Genomic DNA, 22739 nt, shown 5'->3' on the forward strand with positions numbered 1-22739 from the left:
GAAAGTAAAGATTTTATTTTGTTGCAAAAATATTTGAAATTCATGCCTGCAGGGGGTATTCAAAAAGTTCGTGGAAAATGTGTATTATTGAAGACTATACATGGATCTCAAAGCCTTTTGGAGGAAAATAAACCTTTTAATTCCATTTTCCACCACTTTGGAAGAACCCTCATATATGACTACGAAAGTCCATGAGGGTCTCTCTGCAAAGGCAGGTTTCTTGGATTTGGATCTTTTTAATATCCTGGATTTAGATCTTTTAAAAAGGTTTTTGACCTAAGCAATCAGCACAATATAACACACTTATGATTTAACCATCCTGCAGCGTAATTCCAATCAAGTCTTCATAACCAGATTCAACTGCTTTCAAACACCCTGTTAAACCTGTATTTACTGTCCCGGGGCCAGCCGGCAGGGCTAGCAAAGCTTCGCCTTCAACAACAGCATCCCACATGGGCACCAGTTCAATTCTCAGCTGCTCCATTTCTCATCCGGCTCCCTGCTAATGGCCTGGGAAAGCAGCAGAAGAGGTCCAGGTGTCTGGGCCCCTGCACCAGCGTGGGAGACCCAGTCCTGGCTCAGTGCCATCTGGGGAGTGAACCAAAGGATGGAAACATCCCCCACCACCCGTAATTCTTTCAAAAGAAATAAATATTCAATTATTTTACAGTAAAAATTTCAAGATCTTCATTATTTTAATTGGTTCAAAAAACTTCTATATAGTATTCAGCGTATTCCTCCAGCAGTTCTGACCTCCTGAGGCTGTATTATGTAAGAACTCCTGAGTCGCTCTTAGCTCAATATAATCTAGGGCAGTACATGTCAAATGAGGTAGAGAATAAATGTCAAGGCATAATGTTTAAGTCTCTGAAGATACTTTTCCTTTAATTTCGTGCATTGCATCATAAAATTGTGCACATTTTAGAGTATTCACCTTAGTAACTCTGTGCATACTTCAGTATACAAATAACATTTTCAGTCTTATCAGGAAATTATGCTTTCCTCTAAACTGCCAATTAAAATTAATATTCCAAGAATATCTGTGTTTATCCTGTAAACTAATTAAATTCTTGGTTTTTAAAGTTGAGTTGTCTTGGATTCATACAATAACTGAAGGATTTTAATGTTTCTGCTAAATCTATTATAAATACTCACAAGTTGCCTTAAATCAGTTCTCAAGCCTGAATGTGACTTCTGAACCAGTCGCTGCGGCAGAATCAGAGCCTGCAGTTTCCAACAAGCACTGCGTAAGGCTGTCACAGAACAATCTCTGGCTGAGACAGTGACACACAGCCCTAAGATAATCTATGGACCACACCCACAAAGCTTAGCCCCTGCTTCTCTGTCACTGTCTTTGAAGGTCATGCAAGATAAACAGATCTAATTTTTGTTGGACATAATGAAAATAAAACTGGTCTAACCAGTCCCTCAAATCTGTATTAATAAGTAGTTTGCTTTCTACTTGAGACAATTCTTCTGTCATTCTCCAAGGAACTACCTCCTAATCTCAATTAATTCAATCCTCTTGGAAAGGCTGGATTCAACAAAGTTCTAAAGCTCTCGGTTTAAAAGTCAATATTCTTCCTTTATAAAACAAAAACCCTTGTCCTATCTAACTAAAATAATATTTTTATTTTTATTAAGTTGGACAATAAATGTAACTATCCTTGAAAATAGAAGACACACTGGAAGTATGTCAATAAACAGTGAGCACAGTGTCCACATTCAGGATAATATGCCACTCTCCAAAGATCACATACGTAACATGCTCTGTCTCTTACCTGGCCCTATCCATGCTGTTACTTCAATCTGCATGCCGAAGAACAGTTTTCCTTTTGATGCAGTCAGTGCTTTTTCTTGGTCCTCTTGCTGCCGAAAAAACACCAGACCATACCTTTCTTCAGAAGTCCCATGTATCTGCACTGAAGTCACTTTCCCAAATTTCTTAAATTCATGGAAAAGACCATCTTTAAGGCTTGTATCTAAATCCCCAAACAAAAACAAGATATTTATTTTTCTAAATTAATTACAATCCGATCAGCAAACCACTCAATCATTAGCATGGTTTCTGATGTTTTATTAGCATTGAAATACTACCTTTTCAAGTAAAATAATGTAAAAAAGACATTTTGTAGATGACTGTACAAATCTGAAAATAAGTCTAGGTGTTAACTGTACTACTGGTTATTTGTTGGTAAGAATGGCATTGTGGTACCCAAGCAAATGCACTTATCTTTCATAGATATACACATAATATCAAAAATTCACTTTAAAATAGAAACTTAATTTAAAAAAACAGGAACAAGAAAGGATGAAGATAACAGAAAAGATAAAACAGGAATGGCAAAATGTTGATTTTTTAATCTAAGGGGGTAGCACATATAGAGGGGAACTCATTTTGTTAATCCTTCTACTTTTTGGAAACCGTATTTCTAGCTTTCCTGGCATAATGTCAGTAAAAAAATTGTGAGGGAAGTGTCGTGTAACATGCTAACCATTAAACCTTTCACAGATGAATCAAACAAAAACACTTCAAGGGGCCATTGTTGTGGCGTAGCAGGTTAAGCTGCTGCCTGCAGTGTCAGCATTCCACATGGTCACCAGTTCAAGTCTCAGCTGTTCCACTTCTATCCAGTTCCCTGCTAGTGTGCCTGGGAAAGCACCAGAAGATGGTTCAAGTCCTTGGGCCCCTGCAGTCACATGGGGACCCAGAAGCAGCTCCTGGCTCTTGGCTTCAGATCCATCCAGGTCCGGCTGTTGTGGCCATCTGGGGTTGTGAACCAGTCGATGGAAGATCTCTGACTCTCCTTCTCCCTATCTCTGCCTTTCAAATAAATAAATAAATCTTTTTAAGCAGTAAGTGCTTAAAATCCACGCATGAACTTTCTGAAGAACTCAGACATTTAAAAAAAAAAAAACTTTTATTTAATAAATACTTTTTTTTTTTTTTTTGGACAGGCAGAGTGGACAGTGAGAGAGACAGAGAGAAAGGTCTTCCTTTGCCATTGGTTCACCCTCCAATGACCGCCTCGGCCGGCATGCTGCAGCCAGCGCACCACGCCTATCCAAAGGCAGGAGCCAGGTGCTTATCCTGGTCTCCCATGGGGTGCAGGACCCAAGGACTTGGGCCATCCTCCACTGCACTCCCTGGCCACAGCAGAGAGCTGGCCTGGAAGGGGGGCAACCGGGACAGAATCCGGCGCCCTGACTGGGACTAGAACCCGGTGTGCCAGCGCTGCAAGGCGGAGGATTAGCCTACTGAGCCGCAGCGCCGGCCACGAAAATCCAGTTTTCCCAGCACCATTTGTTGAACAGACTACTGTCCTTGCTCCAGGAATTGGTTTTAGCTCCTTGATCAAATATAAGTTGGAGGTAATGTTTGGATTGACTTCTGGTATTTCTATTCTGTTCCACGGGTCTATCTATCTGTTTCTGTATCAGTACCATGCTGTTTTGATTATAATTGCCCTGTAGTATGTCCGCATTATGATTATTATGATGATTGTATTATATTATGGTATTATGATGCCTCCAGCTCTGTTTTTGTTGTTCACGATTTCTTCAGCTATTTGAGGTCTCCTGTGCCTCAGTATGAATTTCAGCATCATTTTTTCTATATCTAAGAAGAATAACTGGTATTTTTATATCACATTGAATCTGCTTTTGGGAGAATGGACATTTTGATATTGATTCTTCCAATCCATGAACATGGACGACTTTTCCACTTTTTCCTCTATTTCTTTCTTTAAAGTTTTTTAAATTCTCATCGTAGAGATCTTTGACATCCTTGGTTAAGTTTATTCCAAGGTATTTGATTTTTTTATAGCTATTGAGAATGGAATTGATCTTAGAAGTTCTTTCTCAGCTGTGGCATTGTCTGTGTATACAAAGGCTGTTGACTTTTGTGTACTGACTTTGTATCCTGCTACTTTACCAAACTCTTCTATGAGTTCCAATATTCTCTTAGTGGAGTTCCTTGAATCCCCTAAATAAAGAATTATATCATCTGCAAAGTGGGATAGTTTGACTTCTTCCTTCCCAATTTGCATCCCTTTGATTTCTTTTTGCCATTTTGCCTAATGGCTCTGGCTAAAATTTCCAGTACTATATTAAATAGCAATGGTGAGAGTGGGCATCCCTGTCTGGTACCAGATCTCAGTGGGAATGCTTCCAACTTTTCCCCATTCAATATGATGTTGGCCGTGGGTTTGTACCTCAGACATTTTTTAACCAAAATAAACTTGTCTTTTAATTCCATTTTCCACATTCATAATGAAAATAAAATGTATGCAAAAAGCCAAGCCTAAATTTTTACCCCCTCATCCTAAATTACCAAATAATCTTAATCAAAAACTCATCACTGGGGCTGATGCAGTGGCACAGCAGGTTAAAACCGCAGCCTGCAGTGCTGTCATCCCATATAGGCACTAGTTTGAGTCCCGGCTGCTCCACTTCTGATCCAGCTTCCTGATGTGCCTGCCTGGGAAAGCAATAGAAGATGGCCCAAATCCTTAAGCCCTACAATGGAGGCCCGGAAGAAACTCTTGGCTCCTGGCTTTGGATCAGCTCAGCTCTGGCCACTGCAGCCATTTGGGGAATGAACCAGCAGATGGAAAACCTCTCTCTCTCTGCCTCTTTGTAACGCTCCCTTTCAAATAAATATATCTATAAAATAAAAAAAAAAAAAGCTCATTATTTGTGTCTAAATATCTCTTCCCAAGTCTGGTACATAAGTTTTATAGGCTACTTTAATAAATAATTAAGGCAATTAATGAAATGTATTAGCTAAGAAATGCTTATTTGGCCTTTGTTGATTTGACTGTGTACCAACACTTTGAACTTGCTTACATACTCAAGATACCTAACATAGGAATAAGAATATATTATGGTCAACTGTCAATTAAAAGTATCAGAAGACAGGTGTTAGCCTACTCTTTAAGGTACCTGTGGCTTACATCCTAGTGCCTGGATAGATTCCCAGCTCCAAATATGGGTTCCCACCACTCTTGTGGGAGATCTAGATTGAATTCCCAGTTCCCAGCTAGGGCTCAACTCCAGCTCAGTTCCTGGCTTAGGTCCCAGCTCGGCCTTAGTCTTTCCCAACATTTGAGGACTGAACTAACAGATGGAAGCATTCTCTTCTGGGGCATGAACCAGCAGACAAGTGCTAAAGCACACATGCTCTTCTTCTCAAAGGAAAATACATACACACACACCCATCAAGAGTAAAGGAGAGAGGCCGGCACTGTGGTATAGCTGGTAAAATTGCTGCCTTGTAGTGCCGGCATCCCATATGGGTGCCAGTTCAAGTCCCCGCTGCTCCACTTCCGATCCATCTCTCTGCTATGGCTTGGTAAAGCAGAAGACAGCCCAAATCCTTGGGCCCCTGTACCTGCATGGGAGACCCAGAAGAAGCTCCTGGCTTCAGATCAGCGCAGCTCCAGCTGTTGCGGCAAACTGGGGAGTGAACCAGCGGATAGAAGACCTCTCTCTCTCCTGCCTCTCCTTCTTTCTCTGTGTAACTCTTACAAATAAAAAAAACTTTTTTTTTTTTTTAAGATTTGTTTTATTTATTTGAAAGTCAGAATTACACAGAGAGAGGAGAGGCAGAGAGAGAGAGAGAGAGAGGGAGGGAGGGAGAAGAAGAGGGAAAAGGAGGGAGGGAGGGAGGGAGGGAGGGAGGTCTTCCATCCGATGGTTCACTCCCCAACTGGCCACAATGGCTGGAGCTGCGCCAATCTGAAGACAGGAGCTTCTTCCGGGTCTCCCAAGTGAGTGCAGGACTTGGGCCATCTTCTACTGCTTTCCCAAGCCATAGCAGAGAGCTGGATTGAAAGTGGAACAAGGCTGGCGCTGCGGCTCACTTGGCTAATCCTCCGCCTGCGGTGCCGACACCCCAAGTTCTAGTCCCAGTCGGGGCGCCGGGTTCTGTCCCGGTTGCTCCTCTTCCAGTCCAGCTCTCTGCTGTGGCCAGGGAGTGCAGTGCAGGATGGCCCAAGTGATTGGGCCCTGTACCCACATGGGAGACCAGGAGGAAGCTCCTGGCTCCAGATCAGCGCGGCGCACTGGCAGCAATGCACCGGCTATAGCGGCCACTTGGGGGGGGGGGGTGAACCAATGGAAAAAGGAAGACCTTTCTCTCTGTCTCTCTCTCACTGCCTAACTCTGCCTGTCAAAAAAAAAGGGGGGGGGGGGGGGGCGGACAGCCAGGTCTTGAACTGGCGCCCATGTGGGATACCGCCGCTTCAGGCCAGGTCGTTAACCGGCTGCGCCACAGCGTTAGCCCCTCAAATAAATAAATATTTTAAAAAAATTTCCATTATTCATGGCTTTTCTCATTTGAAATGGGTTTCTTATCATAATTCAACGTTCACAGTTATTTCACATATCACAGGACTCCAAGCTGACATAGCCTCTCTGGAGGAGAGGGCTGGTGGCATGGCAGTTAGGTCATCATGCGTGATGCCCACATCACAAACTGGAATGCCTGGTTCGAGTACCAGCTACTAAGCTTCCAATCCAGCTTCCTGCTAACAGGAACCATGGGAAGCAGCAAAAGATTGAGTATTTGGGTTCCTGTCACCCATGTGGGAGACACAAACTGAGTTCCTGGCTCCTGGTTTCAGCCTGGTCCAGCCTTGACTACTGTATTCATTTGGTATCTTGGGAATGAACCAGGAAAGGACAATAGATCAATACACATCTATTTCTTTCAAATAAAATGAAAATAAAAAATTTAATATTTAATCCAGAAATATTTATTCAAAAAAGAGACATGCTTTCTTCACAAGCCACCCACCATATATATGACCTTTATTTGTGTTCATGTTTATGCGTGTAACATACTTGTTACATATAAATAAAATACCATTCACCATGTAATATTTACATATGTACAAAGGTAAAAAAGTAGAAATTAAACTACATAAAGCTATAATAATTACTTATGTCATTCTTACATGGCATTAACTGTTAAGGAACCACTAAATGAAAACTGATTTTCACCACGAAATATAAAAGGCAATTGCCCAGTCTATCTCATTTCTCATTAGCAACAGTCACATAAAATATTACCTGTAGAGCGTACTGGAAGATTCTGAACCTTGATCCCAAAACTTTTACGGGGCTCATCTTTTTCCAAAGATGAAAGCAGCTGGGAAGTGGGTGCTGGGACTGCGGCAGACTGAACGGATCGGGCTGGGGAGGCGTCACTTGAGCTACTACTGGAATCGCTGCTGCAGGAGCACAAAGAATAACAAACTTCAGCTAAAGAAACAAAGTGAACAGCACAGAAACAGTCTTAAAATTAGCAAGTAGCAATAATCACACATCTAAACTTCAGGACTGGAATTCCTGGAGGCCCTACATTTTCCACATCTATCTCACACACTCCATCATCAGAGATAACAGATGACGAGATACACTGGCCCAAGTACCTGGAAGCAAAGGGAACCACATGTACCTAAAGGCAAATGTTATATTCCATGAATAATCTGCACCATTTTTTCCCAAATGAAACAAAATTAATGAATGTAATTCACTTATGATAATAATGGGTTTTCAATTCACAGATCTACATTCAAATTGTGGCTCAGACATATAACACATATCCTTGGACGAATCAGTTAATTTCTTGCTAAGGCTCAGTTTCCACCTCTGTAAAATGGATAGGTGCCTACCTCACAAGAATTAAATAACACACAAGCTTAGAGATTCCGCAATGTGAAATGTGTTTGGCAAATGAAGCACTACTCCACTTCCATTATCAGAAAAAGTACTGTATTACTAATATTAATAACAGTACTATTATTAGTAGTAAAATTACTATCACATCATGGGTAAATTACTTTTTAGGAAAACAGAGATCCAAAATAATCTAAGAATCTGGATTTTAAATTTTTTTGAAGGACTGGGGCTGGCGCTGTGGCGCAGCAGGTTAAGCCACAGCCTGCAGCACCGGTGTCCCATAGGGGTGCCGGATTGAGTCCCAATTGTTCCATTTCCAATCCAGTTCTCTGCTAATGCACCTGGGAAGGCAGTGGAGGATGGTCCAAGTACTTGGGCCCCTGTATACATGTGGGGGAGAAGCAGCTCCTGACTTCAGCTGGCCCAGCCCTAGTCATTACAGCCATTTGGGGAGTGAACCAGTGGATGGAAGGTCTGTCTCTCCTCCTGTGACTCCGCTTTCAAATAAATAAACAAATCTTTAAAAGAAAAAATTTTTGAAGGACTAATGAAGAAACATGTAAGTAACTTAAATCTTGTTAGCTTGGGCCTTCTTCTCTATAGATAATGTAGAAAGTATGTTAATGAAATTAAATTTATTATTCTCTTCCATTTAATTAAAAAAAATATCCTCCAAGGGAGAGAAAGTCAACTGACAGACTAGAAAATGTTACCCTATACATGCAAATTAAGAGAGAGATTTAAATAAATAATATTGTTATGCCTAAAAACCATGTAAGTAACATACAATTTTACAGTACTGGATGTACAAGACTGTTGTGGTTCTAAGTTCTTTTACAATATTATCAAATAAATCAACTAAAAGACTATTTTTTAAAAAGATTTATTTATTTATTTGAAAGGCAGAGTCACAGAGAGGCAGAGAGAGAGGTCTTCTATCCACTGGTTCACTCCCCAGATGGCCACAACAGAAGCCAGGAGCTTCTTCTGGGTCTCCCACTCAGGTGCAAGGACTCAAGGACTTGGGCCATCCTCCACTGCTCTCCCAAACCATAGCAGAGAGCTAGATCAGAAGTGGAGCAGCTGGGACTCAAACTGGCACCCATACAAGATGCTGGCATCACAGGCGGTGGCTCTACCTGCTACACCATAGCACCAGTCCCCTAAAACACTGAAATTTTGTTTTATAATCTCCTTCCTGAAGCCTCATCTTTCAATCAAGTTACTGGGAGGTTAATGCATCTTAAACATGCTAGCTGGAGGAAAAGTCCCATGGTGGTTTCTGTCATTTGCTTAAGACTACAGCTCTCATTTACAGGACAATCACAAAACCATCCAAAAGAGTTCAGGCTTAGGTTAGAAAAAATTTGCTACTTTTTTTTTTTTTTTTAAGAAAATAAAAAAATTAGAGTAGCTATTTGGTTCAGTGATTAACACAGGTTAAGATGCCTGCATTCCACATCAGAGTACTTGGGTTCAATACCCAGGCCCCAGCTCCTAACTCCAACTTTCTGCTAATGCAGATCGTGGGAGGCAGGAGCAGTGATTCAAGTACCTGGGTTCCTACCACCAACATGGAAGACCCAGAATGATTTCCCAGCTCCTGCTTCAGCCTGGCCCAGTCCCAGTCAACGCAGGCATTGAGAGTGAACCAGTGGATGGGAGCTCTCTGCCTTTCAAATAAATACATTTTTAAAGTACTATCAAGAGTTCTGTTATAGAAGATTAAAGATGTTTACAGAAAACCAGGAAATTTACACAATATTTTAATTTAGTTAATATGTTAAAGAGATGAGGGGCCGGTGCTGTGGTGTAGTGGGTAAAGCTACCACCTGCAGAGCTGGCATTCCATATGGGTGCCATTTCTAATCCAGCTCTCTGCTATGGCCTGGGAAAGCAGTAGAAGATGGCCACGTCCTTGGGCCCCTGCACCCGTGTGGGAGACCCAGAAGAAGCTCCTGGCTCCTGGCCTCAGATCAGCCCAGCTCCAGTCATTGTGGCCATTTGGGAAGTGAACCAGGAAGACCTCTCTCTCCATCTCTGTATAGCTGTGCATTTCAAATAAATAAATAAATCTTTAAAAAAAAGAAAAAAGATGAACATTTCATGAGGTTTTCAGAACTTTACACAGCTTGAAATGCAGAGAGACAAACCTATTTCAGTAGCAATTCTAAAGAGGTAACTGAGCTACAAAACACAAACTACAAGGGATAAATCCCTGAGATACAAACACAAGTTATAACTGCCCGTTCTACAATATTAGGGTTCACTTTTCCCATTTATGAAAAAAAGTTTTTTTTTAGATCATAGTCTAGCAAAAGCCATGTTATTACAGCACTAAGTAAACAGGATCCTAATAGTAAATTGTCACTGAAATGGTTAACAAAATTAATCCATATTTTCAGCACAGAAGAAAAAATTTTTATACAAAGGTACTTCAAAAAGCTCTTGGAAAAAAGGGAATTAAAAGATTTATTTTGGTACAAAACAATTTTTGAAATTCATGCAGTTTTTTCTTAATATGCAATTTTTATGAACTTTCTGATGATCCCTTGTATGTAGGTATTTCAATTTTTAACACCAAAAGTTTTAAAAAGTTTTCATTACAGTACCAGTATTACATACTCCAGAATTCCTTAGCAACAGAGGCTACAGAAGTAAATACGCTTATGTTAAGAGCAGAATTCCTGGCTACTGGCTATTGAAATAATACAATTTCTCTGTAAGTCTGTATGATTAAAATAAAGAGGAAGATGATTAGGTAATGGTAATGATTACTTTAAAATAAAGTGAAAAACAATGATAGAAATTTGAAACCAGGGAACGCGCTGTGGTGCAGTGGGTTGGGCCACTACCTGAGCCCAGGTACCCTTATATGGGCGCTGGTTAGAGCCCAGGCTGCTCCACTTTGGATCCAGCTCCCTGCTAACGTGCAGGGGAACATGGTCCAAATCACTGGGTTCCTACATCCAACATGGGAGACCCGACGAAGTTCCTGGCTCCTTGCAACCATCTGGGGACTGAATCAGCAGATGGAAGCTCTCTCTTTCTGTGTATCTCTCCTTCTACCTCTTTCAAATAAACCAATAAATAAGAAAGAAATTTGAAACCTGATTACACTTTTCCTAAGCACATTTTCAAAGACATTAAGTCTGAATTATACATATTTGTTTATAATTTCTAAGTAACATTATTAAGAAAACTAAGCAGATCTGAAAAAAATGTCTATAGTGGACAAGCACAAAAATAAGCAGCAGGCTCATAATAATTTTTTTTAATTTTTTAAAATTTTTTTTCTATTTATTTATTTGACAAGTAGAGTTATAGACAGTGAGAGAGAGAGAAACAGAGATAAAGGTCTTCCTTCCGTTGGTTCACCCCCCCAAATGGCCGCTACAGCTGGCACTGCGCCAATCCAAAGCCAAGACCCAGGTGCTTCCTCCTGGTCTCCCATGTGGGTGCAGGGGCCCAAGCACTTGGGCCATCCTCACTGCCTTCCTAGGCCACAGCAGAGAGCTGGACTGAAAGAGGAGCAACCAGGGCTAGAACCCGGCACCCATATGGGATGCCAGCGTGACAGGCGGAGGATTAACCTAGTGAGCCATGGCGCCGGCCCATAATAATAATTCTTGATAAACAAACAACACAGGATGCTAGGATTCTTATAAACCATTCTCCTTGTCTTGGGGGGGGGGGAGGGGGGTTGGCTATCACTTAGAGGAAGCACATTGACCCTGGCAGGCGGTGTGGATGAGTGCCCCTGCCAGGACTCTTGGGTCTCCAGTGCCCATACCTCATCTCCAAGCACCCTCCAAGTGTGGGTTTTATGTCCCCCTGAGATTGAATATCTGCTGCAAATGTCACATAAGAGTATGGAAGTAAAAGAATATTTATAAAAAAAAAAAAGGATTCTTATAAACCAAATCACATCTGATAATCAGCTACTCCTGTTCTCACAGTCACGATGTGAACAGTTAACTCTACTGAAAATGTCAAGGCACTGAGCACTACTGACGAATCAGGGCTGTGTTTGTTCACATACAAGAGTGATGACCAAGGAGTGACCTGCATTCTGTGTCCTTGTATCATTTGTAAATATTTAATTATCACAAATATGCATCTGTGTTGGTTTTCCTGAAGTTGGTAAGTTAAAAAGTATCCAATCAAATTGTGAAACAAATAATCTGGCACAAATCAATTTTTTAAAAAGCAACAGGAAAATTTTGCAGTTAAAACAGACTACCCATTTGTTGGAAGGAGAAGTGACAATTTCCCTTCCCAATGGGAAGTTAATATTTTTTCTCACTTCATAACCAATATTTATATAAGGTTAGGTCGAGAGAAAAAATATGCAATTTTATTTTCTATCAGGCTTGGATAATTCAAAATGTGTCCACCAGTCTTCAGATTAGGCAAAATAATCACCTACTTTCCTGAATGGAACACATCAACATACCAGCTAATTCTACTATATCCTGTTATTTACAAACTAAAATTGCATCTTTTTAGGGCAGCAGCTCTCTAAGTGTGGTTTAAGGACCTGTGGGGGCCCAAGATCCTTTTAGGGTTCTGTGACGTTCTCCCTCTTTCAGCTACTTACCCACGTAAGTCGGATTTTTTCCATATACTTCCCAAAAAATAATATAATCTCAGTATGAATACAGAATTAGTTATGAGAATCTAATTATCTTATTAAGTCAGACACTGAAGAGATTTGGAAAAACAATGCCCTCTTCTAAGTTTGTTTTATAAACTATTTATATTAAATAAAAATTTTTAATATTTTAAATTACAATATATCAAGCAAATGTAAACAGATTACATATACCTACAATAAACAAAAGCTCATTAATTTAAGAAGGCAAAAGGGGTCCCATCCTAGAAAGTTAAAACAAACAAAGAAACCCTCACCAGTTTAGTATAAATGGTCTAATGTGATTTTTTTTTTTTTTTTGGCCAGGCAGAGTTAGACAGTGAGAGAGACAGACAGACAGAGAGTAAGGTCTTCCTTCCATTGGTTCACCTCTCAAATGGCTGCTATGGCCAGTGTGCTGAGCCAATCCAAAGCCAGGAGTCAGGTGCTTCCTCCTGGTCTCCCATGCAGGTGCAGGGCCCAAGCACCTGGGCCATCCTCCACTGCCTTCCTGGGGCCACAGCAGAGAGCTGGACAGGAAGAGGAGCAACCGGGACAGAATCTGGTGCCCCGACCGGGACTAGAACCCGGGGTGCCAGCACCGCAGGCAGAGGATTAGCCTAGTGAGCCGTGGCGCCGGCTCTAATGTGATCTTACTACCGTTTTCAACTCTACCACTTAAGCTGTAACATGAATTAAGCCTCTTATTTTTTTCCTTAAATACTCAAGTGTGTGGTCTATGAAGGCACCTCATTCTACCTCTCTAAACTTTAATTCCCTAGGGACTTACCAGCCGCCATTATCTTTAAAGGTCCCTACTACTCTAGGGTCCTATGACTCTGTACTACATCCAACCTTTCACCTCTGACAGCTCCCCAGGTACCTGTAGAATCAAGTCCATATTCCCCACAAGGTGAAGCGGAACCATAACCTGGCCCTAAAGTGATTTTCTGGCCACTCCTCATATTCTCATGACCTTCCAACCCCACCACGAAGGGCCCCTCCTTGCCTGCCTTCAAGGAGTAGTCTTAGTGTTAATCTCTGCTCCTCAGTTGTTCCTAATGCGCCCAGCCCAGCCCATGCCATCAAATTCTGTGGTTTCTTGGCTGGGTGTTCCTGAACTTCTCTTACTACAATGTCTCTCTTAAATCCTTTCACTTCTCTTCTAACAACTCAGTCACCAGCTGTCTTGAAAATCCAATACTGGGGTCAGCTCTCACCAGAGCACAGCAAGGTTCTGGATATGTAACAGCAGTGTCTCAGAGAAACTCTTATTTGACTGCTCAAGTGATTGAGATTAATGTCTAGAAAAGCATATCAATTCAGTAAAATGAAGTTAAACTCAGTATCTAAGAATGAAAGGAAAACAGAAAATATTACTTTGTTGCAAACTGCAGAGTCCGCCTTTTTGATGTTAATTAAACATTTTTATTTTTATTCTAAAAATAATGGATAGTCTAATTAAGGCCTTAAATGATATATTAACAACATGATTAAAAATCACTGATATTTTGGGCCTGGTGTTGCAGCGCAGTGGATCTTTAAGCCACCACTGCCTGTGAAGCCTGCATGCTGCTTGAGGGCCAGCTCAATTCCAAGCTGCTCCAATTCCAATCCAGCTTCTGGATAATGCTCCGGGGAATGGCCAAGTGCTTGGACCCCTACCACCCACATGGGAGTTCCAGGCTCCTGGCTTTGGCCTGGCCGTGACCCAGCTATTGGGGCCATTTGGGGAGTGAACCAGCAGATGGAAGATATATCTCTTTTTCTAACTCTCCCCTTCAAATAAATAAATCTTAGGGGAAAAAAAAAAACACTACTGATTATTTATAAAAACACTTCATGGATCCTGTTATCTAGAACTTTGCAGATCATTTTTATTAATAAACATTTTTTGGAATGAACACAGAAACACAATTGAAATACACAGATGAAAACAGCTTTTAAAGGTCTAACAAAGACTAGGGTTTCTGGATGGTTTTTCTATCCCATTCACAAATCCTACCACTGTGAATACTTACAATCACTGGCTCCCAAAGGGAGGGAAGGGGATTTCTGATCCTCAGGCAACACTGTTTTTTGTGGGGGTGGCTATTGACATCTATTAAGAGATCAGGGACATTGCTAGACACCCTTGAATCCCCAGAACAAAAAATTCTCTGGTCTCCAGGGTGAATACCACAGTTGAGAAAGCCTGTCCTGCCCTTATTTCTTTGACAACTTCTCTTTTGAAAAACCAGCACCCCAATTTCAAGCTGCAATCCAAACACAAGATCTTTCAGGCGCCCATTTTTCCTCATTACTCATGTATCCTTAATAACTTGATATATTGTACCTTGAATAAAAGAAGAAATACCAACTTCTAAAAATTAGATTACTCAAGGGAAACTGGGATCTAAAACTTTTTGGCCTCATTTAATTTTGAAAAACATGATGAAAATGTGAAATATAAATACCTTTTTACAAAGTGTGCTTCACCATAGAAATACCAAGGTCAAAAGATTTTGTGGACAAAACTGTTTTGTAATTTTCAAACAAATGACGAGAGACCCTCCATCAGCTGGTACACTCCCTAAATTCTCCAATTCTGATACAGCTCCCTGCTAAGGGCCTGGGAAAAGCAGCAGAAGATGGCCCAAGTGTCTGGGCCCCTGTCACCCACATGGGAGACCCAGATGAAACTCTCAGCTCCTAGCCTCATCTTGGTCCAGCCCTGGCCGTTGCAACCATCTGGGCAATGAACCAGCGGGTGGAAGACCTCTCTCTGTAACTTTCAATTAAACAAATTTTTTAATTAAAAATAAAAACAAACAGGAGGGCCCAGTGCTTTGGCTCACCAGCTTAAGCCACCACTGGCATCCCATATGAATCCCTGCTGTTCCACTTCCAATCCAGCTCCTTGCTAATGCACCTGGAAAAGCAGTGGATAATGGCCCAAGTGCTTGGGCCCCTGCACCTACATGGGAGGACAGGATGAAGCCCCTGGCTCCTTGCTTCAGCCTGGCCCAGCCCTGGTTGTTGTGGCCATCTGGGGAGTGAACCAGTGGAATGAAGAGCTCATCTGTCTCTTCTCACTCTGCATTTCAAATAAATAAATAAATCTTCAAAACAAAATGCCACAGAAGAACAGACAGGTTAGCCATGTGGGATGCTCCACACCGTACCAAAGTGCCAATTCAGGTACAGCTACTACACTTTCAATCCACCTTCCTAATGTGTCTAGGAAGCAGCGGATGATGGCCCAAGTAAGAGAGTCCCCACTACCCATGGTAAAGACTCAGGCAGATTTTGGCTCCTAACTTTCAGTCTGGCCTAGCACTGGCTGTTGCAGCCATTGGTGGGGAGAGAACCAAAAAGTGAAAGAGAGCTCTCTGGCCCTTTCAAATAAATAAATGAATCTTTAAAAACAAAAGCAGAAAAATAACTGCTTAAAAGGATGTAAGAAGTTGGAACCCTTGTTCATTGATGGTGAGAAGGTAAAATGGTACAAACACTATGGAAAACAGTGTGGCAGTTCCCCAAAAAATTAAACACAGAATTTCCATGTGACTCAGCAATTCTACTTGTGGTTATATGTCCAAAAGAATGGAAAACAGGGACTTGAATAGGTACCTGTACATCCCAAATGTCCATTGACAGATGAATGGATAAGCAAAACATAGTGCGTGGGTTGGCACTGTGGCGTAACAGAAAGCCGCCACCTGCGATGCCAGCAACCCATATGGGTACCAGTCAGAGCCTTGGCTGTTCCACTTCCAGTACAGCTCCCTCCTAATGGGCCCCTGCACCCATGTGGGAGACCCAGATTAAGCTCCTAGCTCATGGGCTTCAGCCTGGCTCAGCCCCAGCCATTGCAACCACCTGGGGAGTGAACCAGCGGATGGAAGATCTCCCTCTGTATCTCTCCCTCTCTAACTCTACCTTTCAAATAAAATATTTAAAGTGCAATAAAATTCAGTGTGTATGTGTTTCTCTTAAAAAGGAGATTCTAATACATGCTACAACATGGATGAACTTTCAAGAAACCATGCTAACTGAAGTAACCAGACACAAAAAGAAAATTGTATGACTGTATACAGTAAAATTCCATTTGTACCATGTATGTGGTACTAAGAGTAGTTGAACTCCTAGAGACAGAAAGCAGAACAGTGGCTGCAGTTGGTAGAATGGAGAAATGGGATTGTTGCTTAATGGGTCAGTTTCATTTGGGGAAATTAAAAAGTTCTGGAGACGGATGATGGTAATGACTGCACAACAATGTGAATATGGTAATGCTGTGGAACTACACACTTAAAAATTGTTTTTCAAATGGTACATTTCAAAAATTTTACTTGGGGCCGGAGCTGTGGCACAGCAGGTTAAAGCCACAGCCTGTGGCACCAGCATCCCATATGGTGCTGGTTCGAGTCCGGCTGTTCCAATTCTGATCCAATCCCCCACTAATGCACCTAGGAAAGCAATAGAGGATAGCCCACATCCTAAGGCCCCTGCAACCACATGGGAGACCCAGAAGAAGCTCCTGGCTCCTGACTTTGGACTGTCCCAGCTCCAGCCATTGTGGCCATTTGGGGAATAAACCAGGGAATGGAAGATTCTCTCTCTCTTTCAAATAAATAAGTCCTTAAAAATAATTTAAATTTTTTTTAAATTTTACTTCCCCACCCCTACATACAATGTACAAATAAAATACAGTCAGTCATTCTTCCAGTTCCATAGAAAAAGTCCCTAAGGTTCTGCTGAACCACGGGGTCTCAAAACTCTGTCTTTCCCAGGTAAAATTCCTAAGAGATGACATCAGAACAATGAGTCGACTCTATTACAAATGAATCTAACAGCTATTACAAAACAACTAGAGAAAACACTGCAGGTTCAACTGTATAAAGTAAGCTCTTAGAGCCAAAATTAGTGAGGAGTTGTTTAAATTCTTTAATTTTGGGGTATTTATTATTGAGAGGAACCATACATATTAAAGAGCAAAAATACATTTTTATCATGAAACAATACTTTAACTTCAACTTTGCTTAGTCTATTAGATTTCTTCTATAATCAGACTACAAGGATTTCTAATGGGAAAACATCTGATAAAAGAATGATAATGATTAACTGAGTGAAAGTGAAACTGACAAGTAAGTGAAGCTTTCTCTATTAGACAAATACAGAGGCAGAAAAAGAATGATAATCATCAACAGTTTTTCATATTGTAATCAGCTTCTATTGCTAATTAGTGATAATTAAACTCCTAAGAATTTCTTAGAACATTTAGACTTCAGAAATTAACTTTCCTTGAGTTCTCCTAGTTTCTATCTAGACCTCAAATCCAAGTATTTAAGTATCAAGTACACCAACATGTTAAACAGAGCTGGGTGTGTGGTACAGCAGATTAAGCTGCAGCTTGGGATGCCAGAATCCCACGTCAGAATGCAGTTATTGGGGCCAGCGCTGTGGCATAGTAGGTTAAGCATCTGCTTGTGGTGCTGGCATAAATATGGGCGCCAGTTCGAGTCCCAGCTGCTCCACTTCCAATCCAGCTCCCTGCTGATGGCCTGAGAAAGCAGTAGAAGATGACACAAGTGCTTGGGCCCCTGCACCAGCATGGGAGACATGGAAGAAGCCCCTGGCTCCTGATCAGCGCTCTCTCTCTCTCTCTCTCATGCACCTGGGAAGGTGGTAATGACAAACTAGGTACCTGAGTCCCCTGCTAACCACATGGCAAACCTAGATGGAGTTCCTGGGCCTGTGTTGTGGAACAGTGGTTTAACACACCACTTGTGACACCAGCATCCCATGGAGCGCTGGTTCAAGTCCCAGCTGCTCCCTGCTAATGCTCCCAGGAATGCAACAGAAAAAGGCCTAAGTACTTGGCTCCTGCCACTCATGCACAAGAGACCTGGATGGAGTTCCTGGCTCCTGGTGTCAGCCTGACTCAGCCACAGCTGTTTGGGGAGTGAACCAGCAAAGGGAAGATCTCTATCACTCTGCCTTACAAACAATTTTTTGAGAGAAGCCTTCATGGTTGGCATTGTGACTCACTGAGTTAAGACACAGGATGTTGGCATCCTGTATCAGAATGCCAATTAAAGTATTGGCTAGTCCACTTCTGATTTAGCTCCCTGCTAACACTCCTAGGAAGGGCAGCAGACGATGGCCCAAGTATCTGGACCCCAATTACCCACAAGAGAGACGAGGATGGAGTTCCTGATTTCTGATTTTGGCCTGGCCCAGTCCCAGACACTGGGACCATTTGGGGAGTAAACCAGCAAAAGATCTGTGTTCGTGTGCACACACGTGTGCATGTGTACGTCACTCTGCCTTTCCAATCGATCAATGAAAATCTTTTAAGGAACATACAGAGGGGCCAGCACTCTGGCGTGGCAGGTAAAGCAGCACCTGCAGAACCGGCATCCCACGTGGGTACTGGTTCCTCCTGCTGCTCCACTTCAGATCCTGCTAATGTACTTGAGAAAGCAGCAAAGATGGTCCAAGTCCCCAGACCCTGGCACCCATGTAGGAGACCAAGATAAAGCTCCTGACTTCAATGTAATCCAACCCTGGCCATTGCAGCCATTTGGAAAGTGAACCAGAAGACAGAAGATCTCTTTCTCTCTCTCACTCTGTAACTCTGCCTTTCAAATAAATAAATAAATAAATAAATCTTTCTCAGAAAAAAAAAAAGGAGTGGGGGAGGGATACACAGAGGGACTAGCACGGCAGCACAGTAAGGCTGGCATTCCATGAGTGTTGGTTCCAGTTCCAGCTGTTCTGCTTCTATTCCAGCTCCTGTTACTGTGCCCAGGAAAGCGATGAAAGACTGCTTTCATTGGCTGGGCGCCTGCCACCCACATGGGAGACCCAGATGGAGTTCCAGGCTTCTAGCTTCAGCCTGGCCCAGCCCTGGCTGCTGCAGCCATTTGGGGAGTGAAGAAATAGATGAAAGATCTCTATGTAACTCTGCCTTTCAAATAAATATTTTTTAAAAATACATGGAAACAAAGAATAGTTATCACTGGAGATAAAGAGAGAGGGAGGATGGTCATTGTTTAATGATGAAAAAGTTCTAAAGATGGACAGTGATAATAGTTGTACAATACAAATATACTAATGGCACAGAACCAAACCCTTAAAAGTGGCTAAAATGGCACATTTTGTATTGCATATATCTCCCCTCAATTAAAAATTTCGGGGGCCAGCACTGTGATGCAGCAGATTAAAGCTGTCCCTGCTACACTGGCAGCCCATGTAAGTGCTGGTTTGCATGCCAGCTGCTCTACTTCCAATCCAGTTCCCTGCTAATGCACCTGGGAAATGAACGGAACATGGCCCAAGTACCTGGGCCCCTACCATTCATGTGGGAAACCCAGATGGAGTTCTGGACTCCTGGCTTTGGCCTGGACCAGTTGTAGCCATCCGAGGAGTGAACCAGCAGATAGAAGGTTTCTCTCTCTCCCTCTCTCTCTGAGTCTGTTAACTCTGAAAATCTTTCTTTTCTTTTTTTTTTTTTTTTTTTTTTTTAAGATTTTATTTATTTGAAAGGCAGAGTTACAGAGAGAGAGGTAGAGCCAGAGAAAGAGGTCTTCCATCACGTTGGTTCACTCCCCAGATGGCTGCAAAAGACAGAGCTGTGCCAATCCAAAGCAAGGAGCCAGGAGCTTCCTCCAGGTCTCCCACGTGGGTGCAGGGACCCAAGGACTTAGGCCATCTTCCACTGCTATCCCAGGCCATAGCAGAGAGCTGGATCAGAAGAGGAGCAACCAAGATTAGAATTGGTACCCATAGGGGATGCCGGTGCTTCAGGTCAGAGCTTTAATCCGCTACGCCACAGTGCCAGCCCCAACTCTGTAAATCTTTAAAAACCAAAAACAAACAAACAAACAAAAAACTGAAGTCTTACAAGATTGACATTAAAAAAGTAATACTTGTATAATGGTATCTGAGAATCTACAGTTTTGATAAAAATAGCAAAAATGGAAAGAGGCTATGGTTTTGTTAAGTCTATTACAATGAATCATGTGACATTTTCTCAAGGACGCTACTCGATCCTAAAATTCCCCTGACTGTAAGAACTGTAACGTAACCAACTAACAGAGACCTCATCACTAAGTACTTCTTTGCCATTTCATGTTCAAATTGTCTCTTTTTGGTCATATATGTAGTCAGATTCTGCAAACAGATTCTGTTAAGTAAAAAATGGATAGTGGGGCAAAGTGAAAAATTATGCTTCTAAGTATTTGCACTATCCAAAACAACCTTAGCTCTAAAGTACTTTTAAAATCCAAAGAAGCTGGGTGGGCTGGATCATTACATTGTTGGCAATCCCCTAAGTCTCAAAAAACTTGCTATTCGGCCGGCGCCGTGGCTCAATAGGCTAATCCTCCACCTTGCGGCGCCGGCACACCGGGTTCTAGTCCCAGTCAGGGCGCCGGATTCTGTCCCGGTTGCCCCTCTTCCAGGCCAGCTCTCTGCTATGGCCAGGGAGTGCAGTGGAGGATGGCCCAGGTGCTTGGGCCCTGCACCCCATGGGAGACCAGGAAAAGCACCTGGATCCTGGCTCCTGCCATCGGATCAGCGCGGTGCGCCGGCTGCAGCGGCGGCCATTGGAGGGTGAACCAACGGCAAAAGGAAAACCTTTCTCTCTGTCTCTCTCTCTCACTGTCCACTCTGCCTGTCAAAAAAAAAAAAAAAAAAAAAAAACAACAACAACTTGCTATTCAAGTAATTCAAGCCAAAAGCATGCTCCTTGAAAGCACAGTCTACCTGAGAAACAAGAAGCTTTCTGTAAAGGGGTGTCTTTTCAAGAGAATGACAGACAAGAATTTGCAAACTGTCAATTATCACATAGTGGAAGTTCCTCTTTCCCTTAAGCACATAATATATAAAATCATATACATTTCTTGTATCAACAACTAAAATGCTTCAAAAGGCATAAGCCAAGAATGCTCAGAGATTAAGTGACATGTTTTTTAATTCTAAATGGTACATACAAATAACAGCCTTCATCAAATCCACAAGAAAATTTGAACTTTGTTTTGGGGTTCTGAACTTTTCTCGTTTAAGTTGGTAGCTAATTAAATCTCCCTCCTATTCAGAATGAAAACGCAGTTTCTGTCCACTTCTGAACTCTCCACTAGGGTGGTGGTTCCAGGCCCAAGAGGTTACCTGAAAGGCATCTAACTTCCCAGCTGGAAGCCTAAGCCATCTACAATTTGATACAATTGTTTTATTCATTCATAAATGATCATAAATGACTATTAACTACTCAGAAAGAAATCCCAACCCAAAAGCTATTCTGCTTAAACAGAACAATCTCTTAGCAATTTCTTCCAGTGACAAAGTTACAGTTCAAGATGACTCTAATCATAACAACAGCATACTCAGAAAGCTAGTCTGTCCCTTCCAACCACGACAGAAAGCAACATAACAAGTACAGAACTTCAGTTTGAGTAAATAAATCATGTCCAGAAAAAACTCCACGTCTATTAATTATGTGTCTTCTAATTCCAATACCAGACTTCCACTGCATTTAACAGACCCATTTTAAATTTCTATCAGAAGTGTTAGCCATCACTTAAAAATACCTTAAGGGGGCGGCGGCACTGTGGTGTAGCAGGTAGATCCAACTCCTGCAGTGCCTGCATCCCATATGGGCGCCCATTCGAGGGCTGGCTGCTCCACTTCCGATCCAGCTCTCTGCTATGGCCTGGGAAAGCAGTAGAAAATGGCCTAGATGCTGGGGCCCCTGCACCCACAAGGGAGACCATGAAGAAACTCCTGGCTCTTGGCTTCAGATTGGCGCAGCTTTGGCCCGCTGCAGCCATCTGGGGAGTGAACCAATGGATGGAAGACCTCTCTCTCTCTGCCTCTGCTTCTCTGTGACTCTGCCTTTCAAATAAATAAATAAATCTTTTTAAAAAAAGATACTTTAAGGGGTAAGCTTTGTAGCAAGGCTGCCACAACACCTGCATCCCTCTATCAGAGTACTAAGGTTTGAGTCAGCCACTCAGCTTCTGATCCAGTTCCCTGCCAATACTCCTGGGATGCAGCTGATACCAACTCAAATACTTCAGTCCCTACCACCCACATGGGAGACCCACATGGATTTCAGAGTTCCTGGCTCCTGGCTTAGGCCTGGACTGGCCCTGGCCATTGGGGCCATTTGAGAAGTGAACCCATGGATGGAAGACAGTTCTCTGTGTCTCTCTTTCTCTCTATCTCCTTGTTCCCAGCCCCCTGTAGCTCTATTTTTTTTTTTATGTTAAAGTTTCTTCAAGAACTGAGACATTCCCTTGGCTACTCTAAAACCAACAAGCATTTCTGTCTATCCAATACTACATTTCTTGAAGAGGGAAATCTGGAAACAGTTTATATTTCAGTCATTAAGAGTCCCAAAAGACTTTTCTGTTAATTGTTAATTTCCAAGAGGATA

The 22739-nt window shown here is 42.1% G+C and overlaps 1 protein-coding gene across 3 annotated transcripts in view; it reads right to left on the reverse strand.

The window, feature by feature from the left end:
- Window positions 1-22739, reverse strand: part of SPEN (spen family transcriptional repressor) — a 95078-nt gene that overhangs the window by 25836 nt on the left and 46503 nt on the right. For all 3 annotated transcript variants that reach the window (XM_051836530.2, XM_051836528.2, XM_051836529.2), the window contains 2 exons: window positions 7075-7235; window positions 1782-1982 (listed from right to left, as the gene is read on the reverse strand). In XM_051836530.2, the coding sequence (XP_051692490.2) occupies window positions 1782-1982; window positions 7075-7235 (362 nt within the window). The remainder of the gene's footprint in view (window positions 1-1781; window positions 1983-7074; window positions 7236-22739) is intronic.

This window comes from Oryctolagus cuniculus, chromosome 7 (assembly GCF_964237555.1).
Source record: "Oryctolagus cuniculus chromosome 7, mOryCun1.1, whole genome shotgun sequence".
Classification (NCBI taxonomy): Eukaryota; Metazoa; Chordata; class Mammalia; order Lagomorpha; family Leporidae; genus Oryctolagus; species Oryctolagus cuniculus.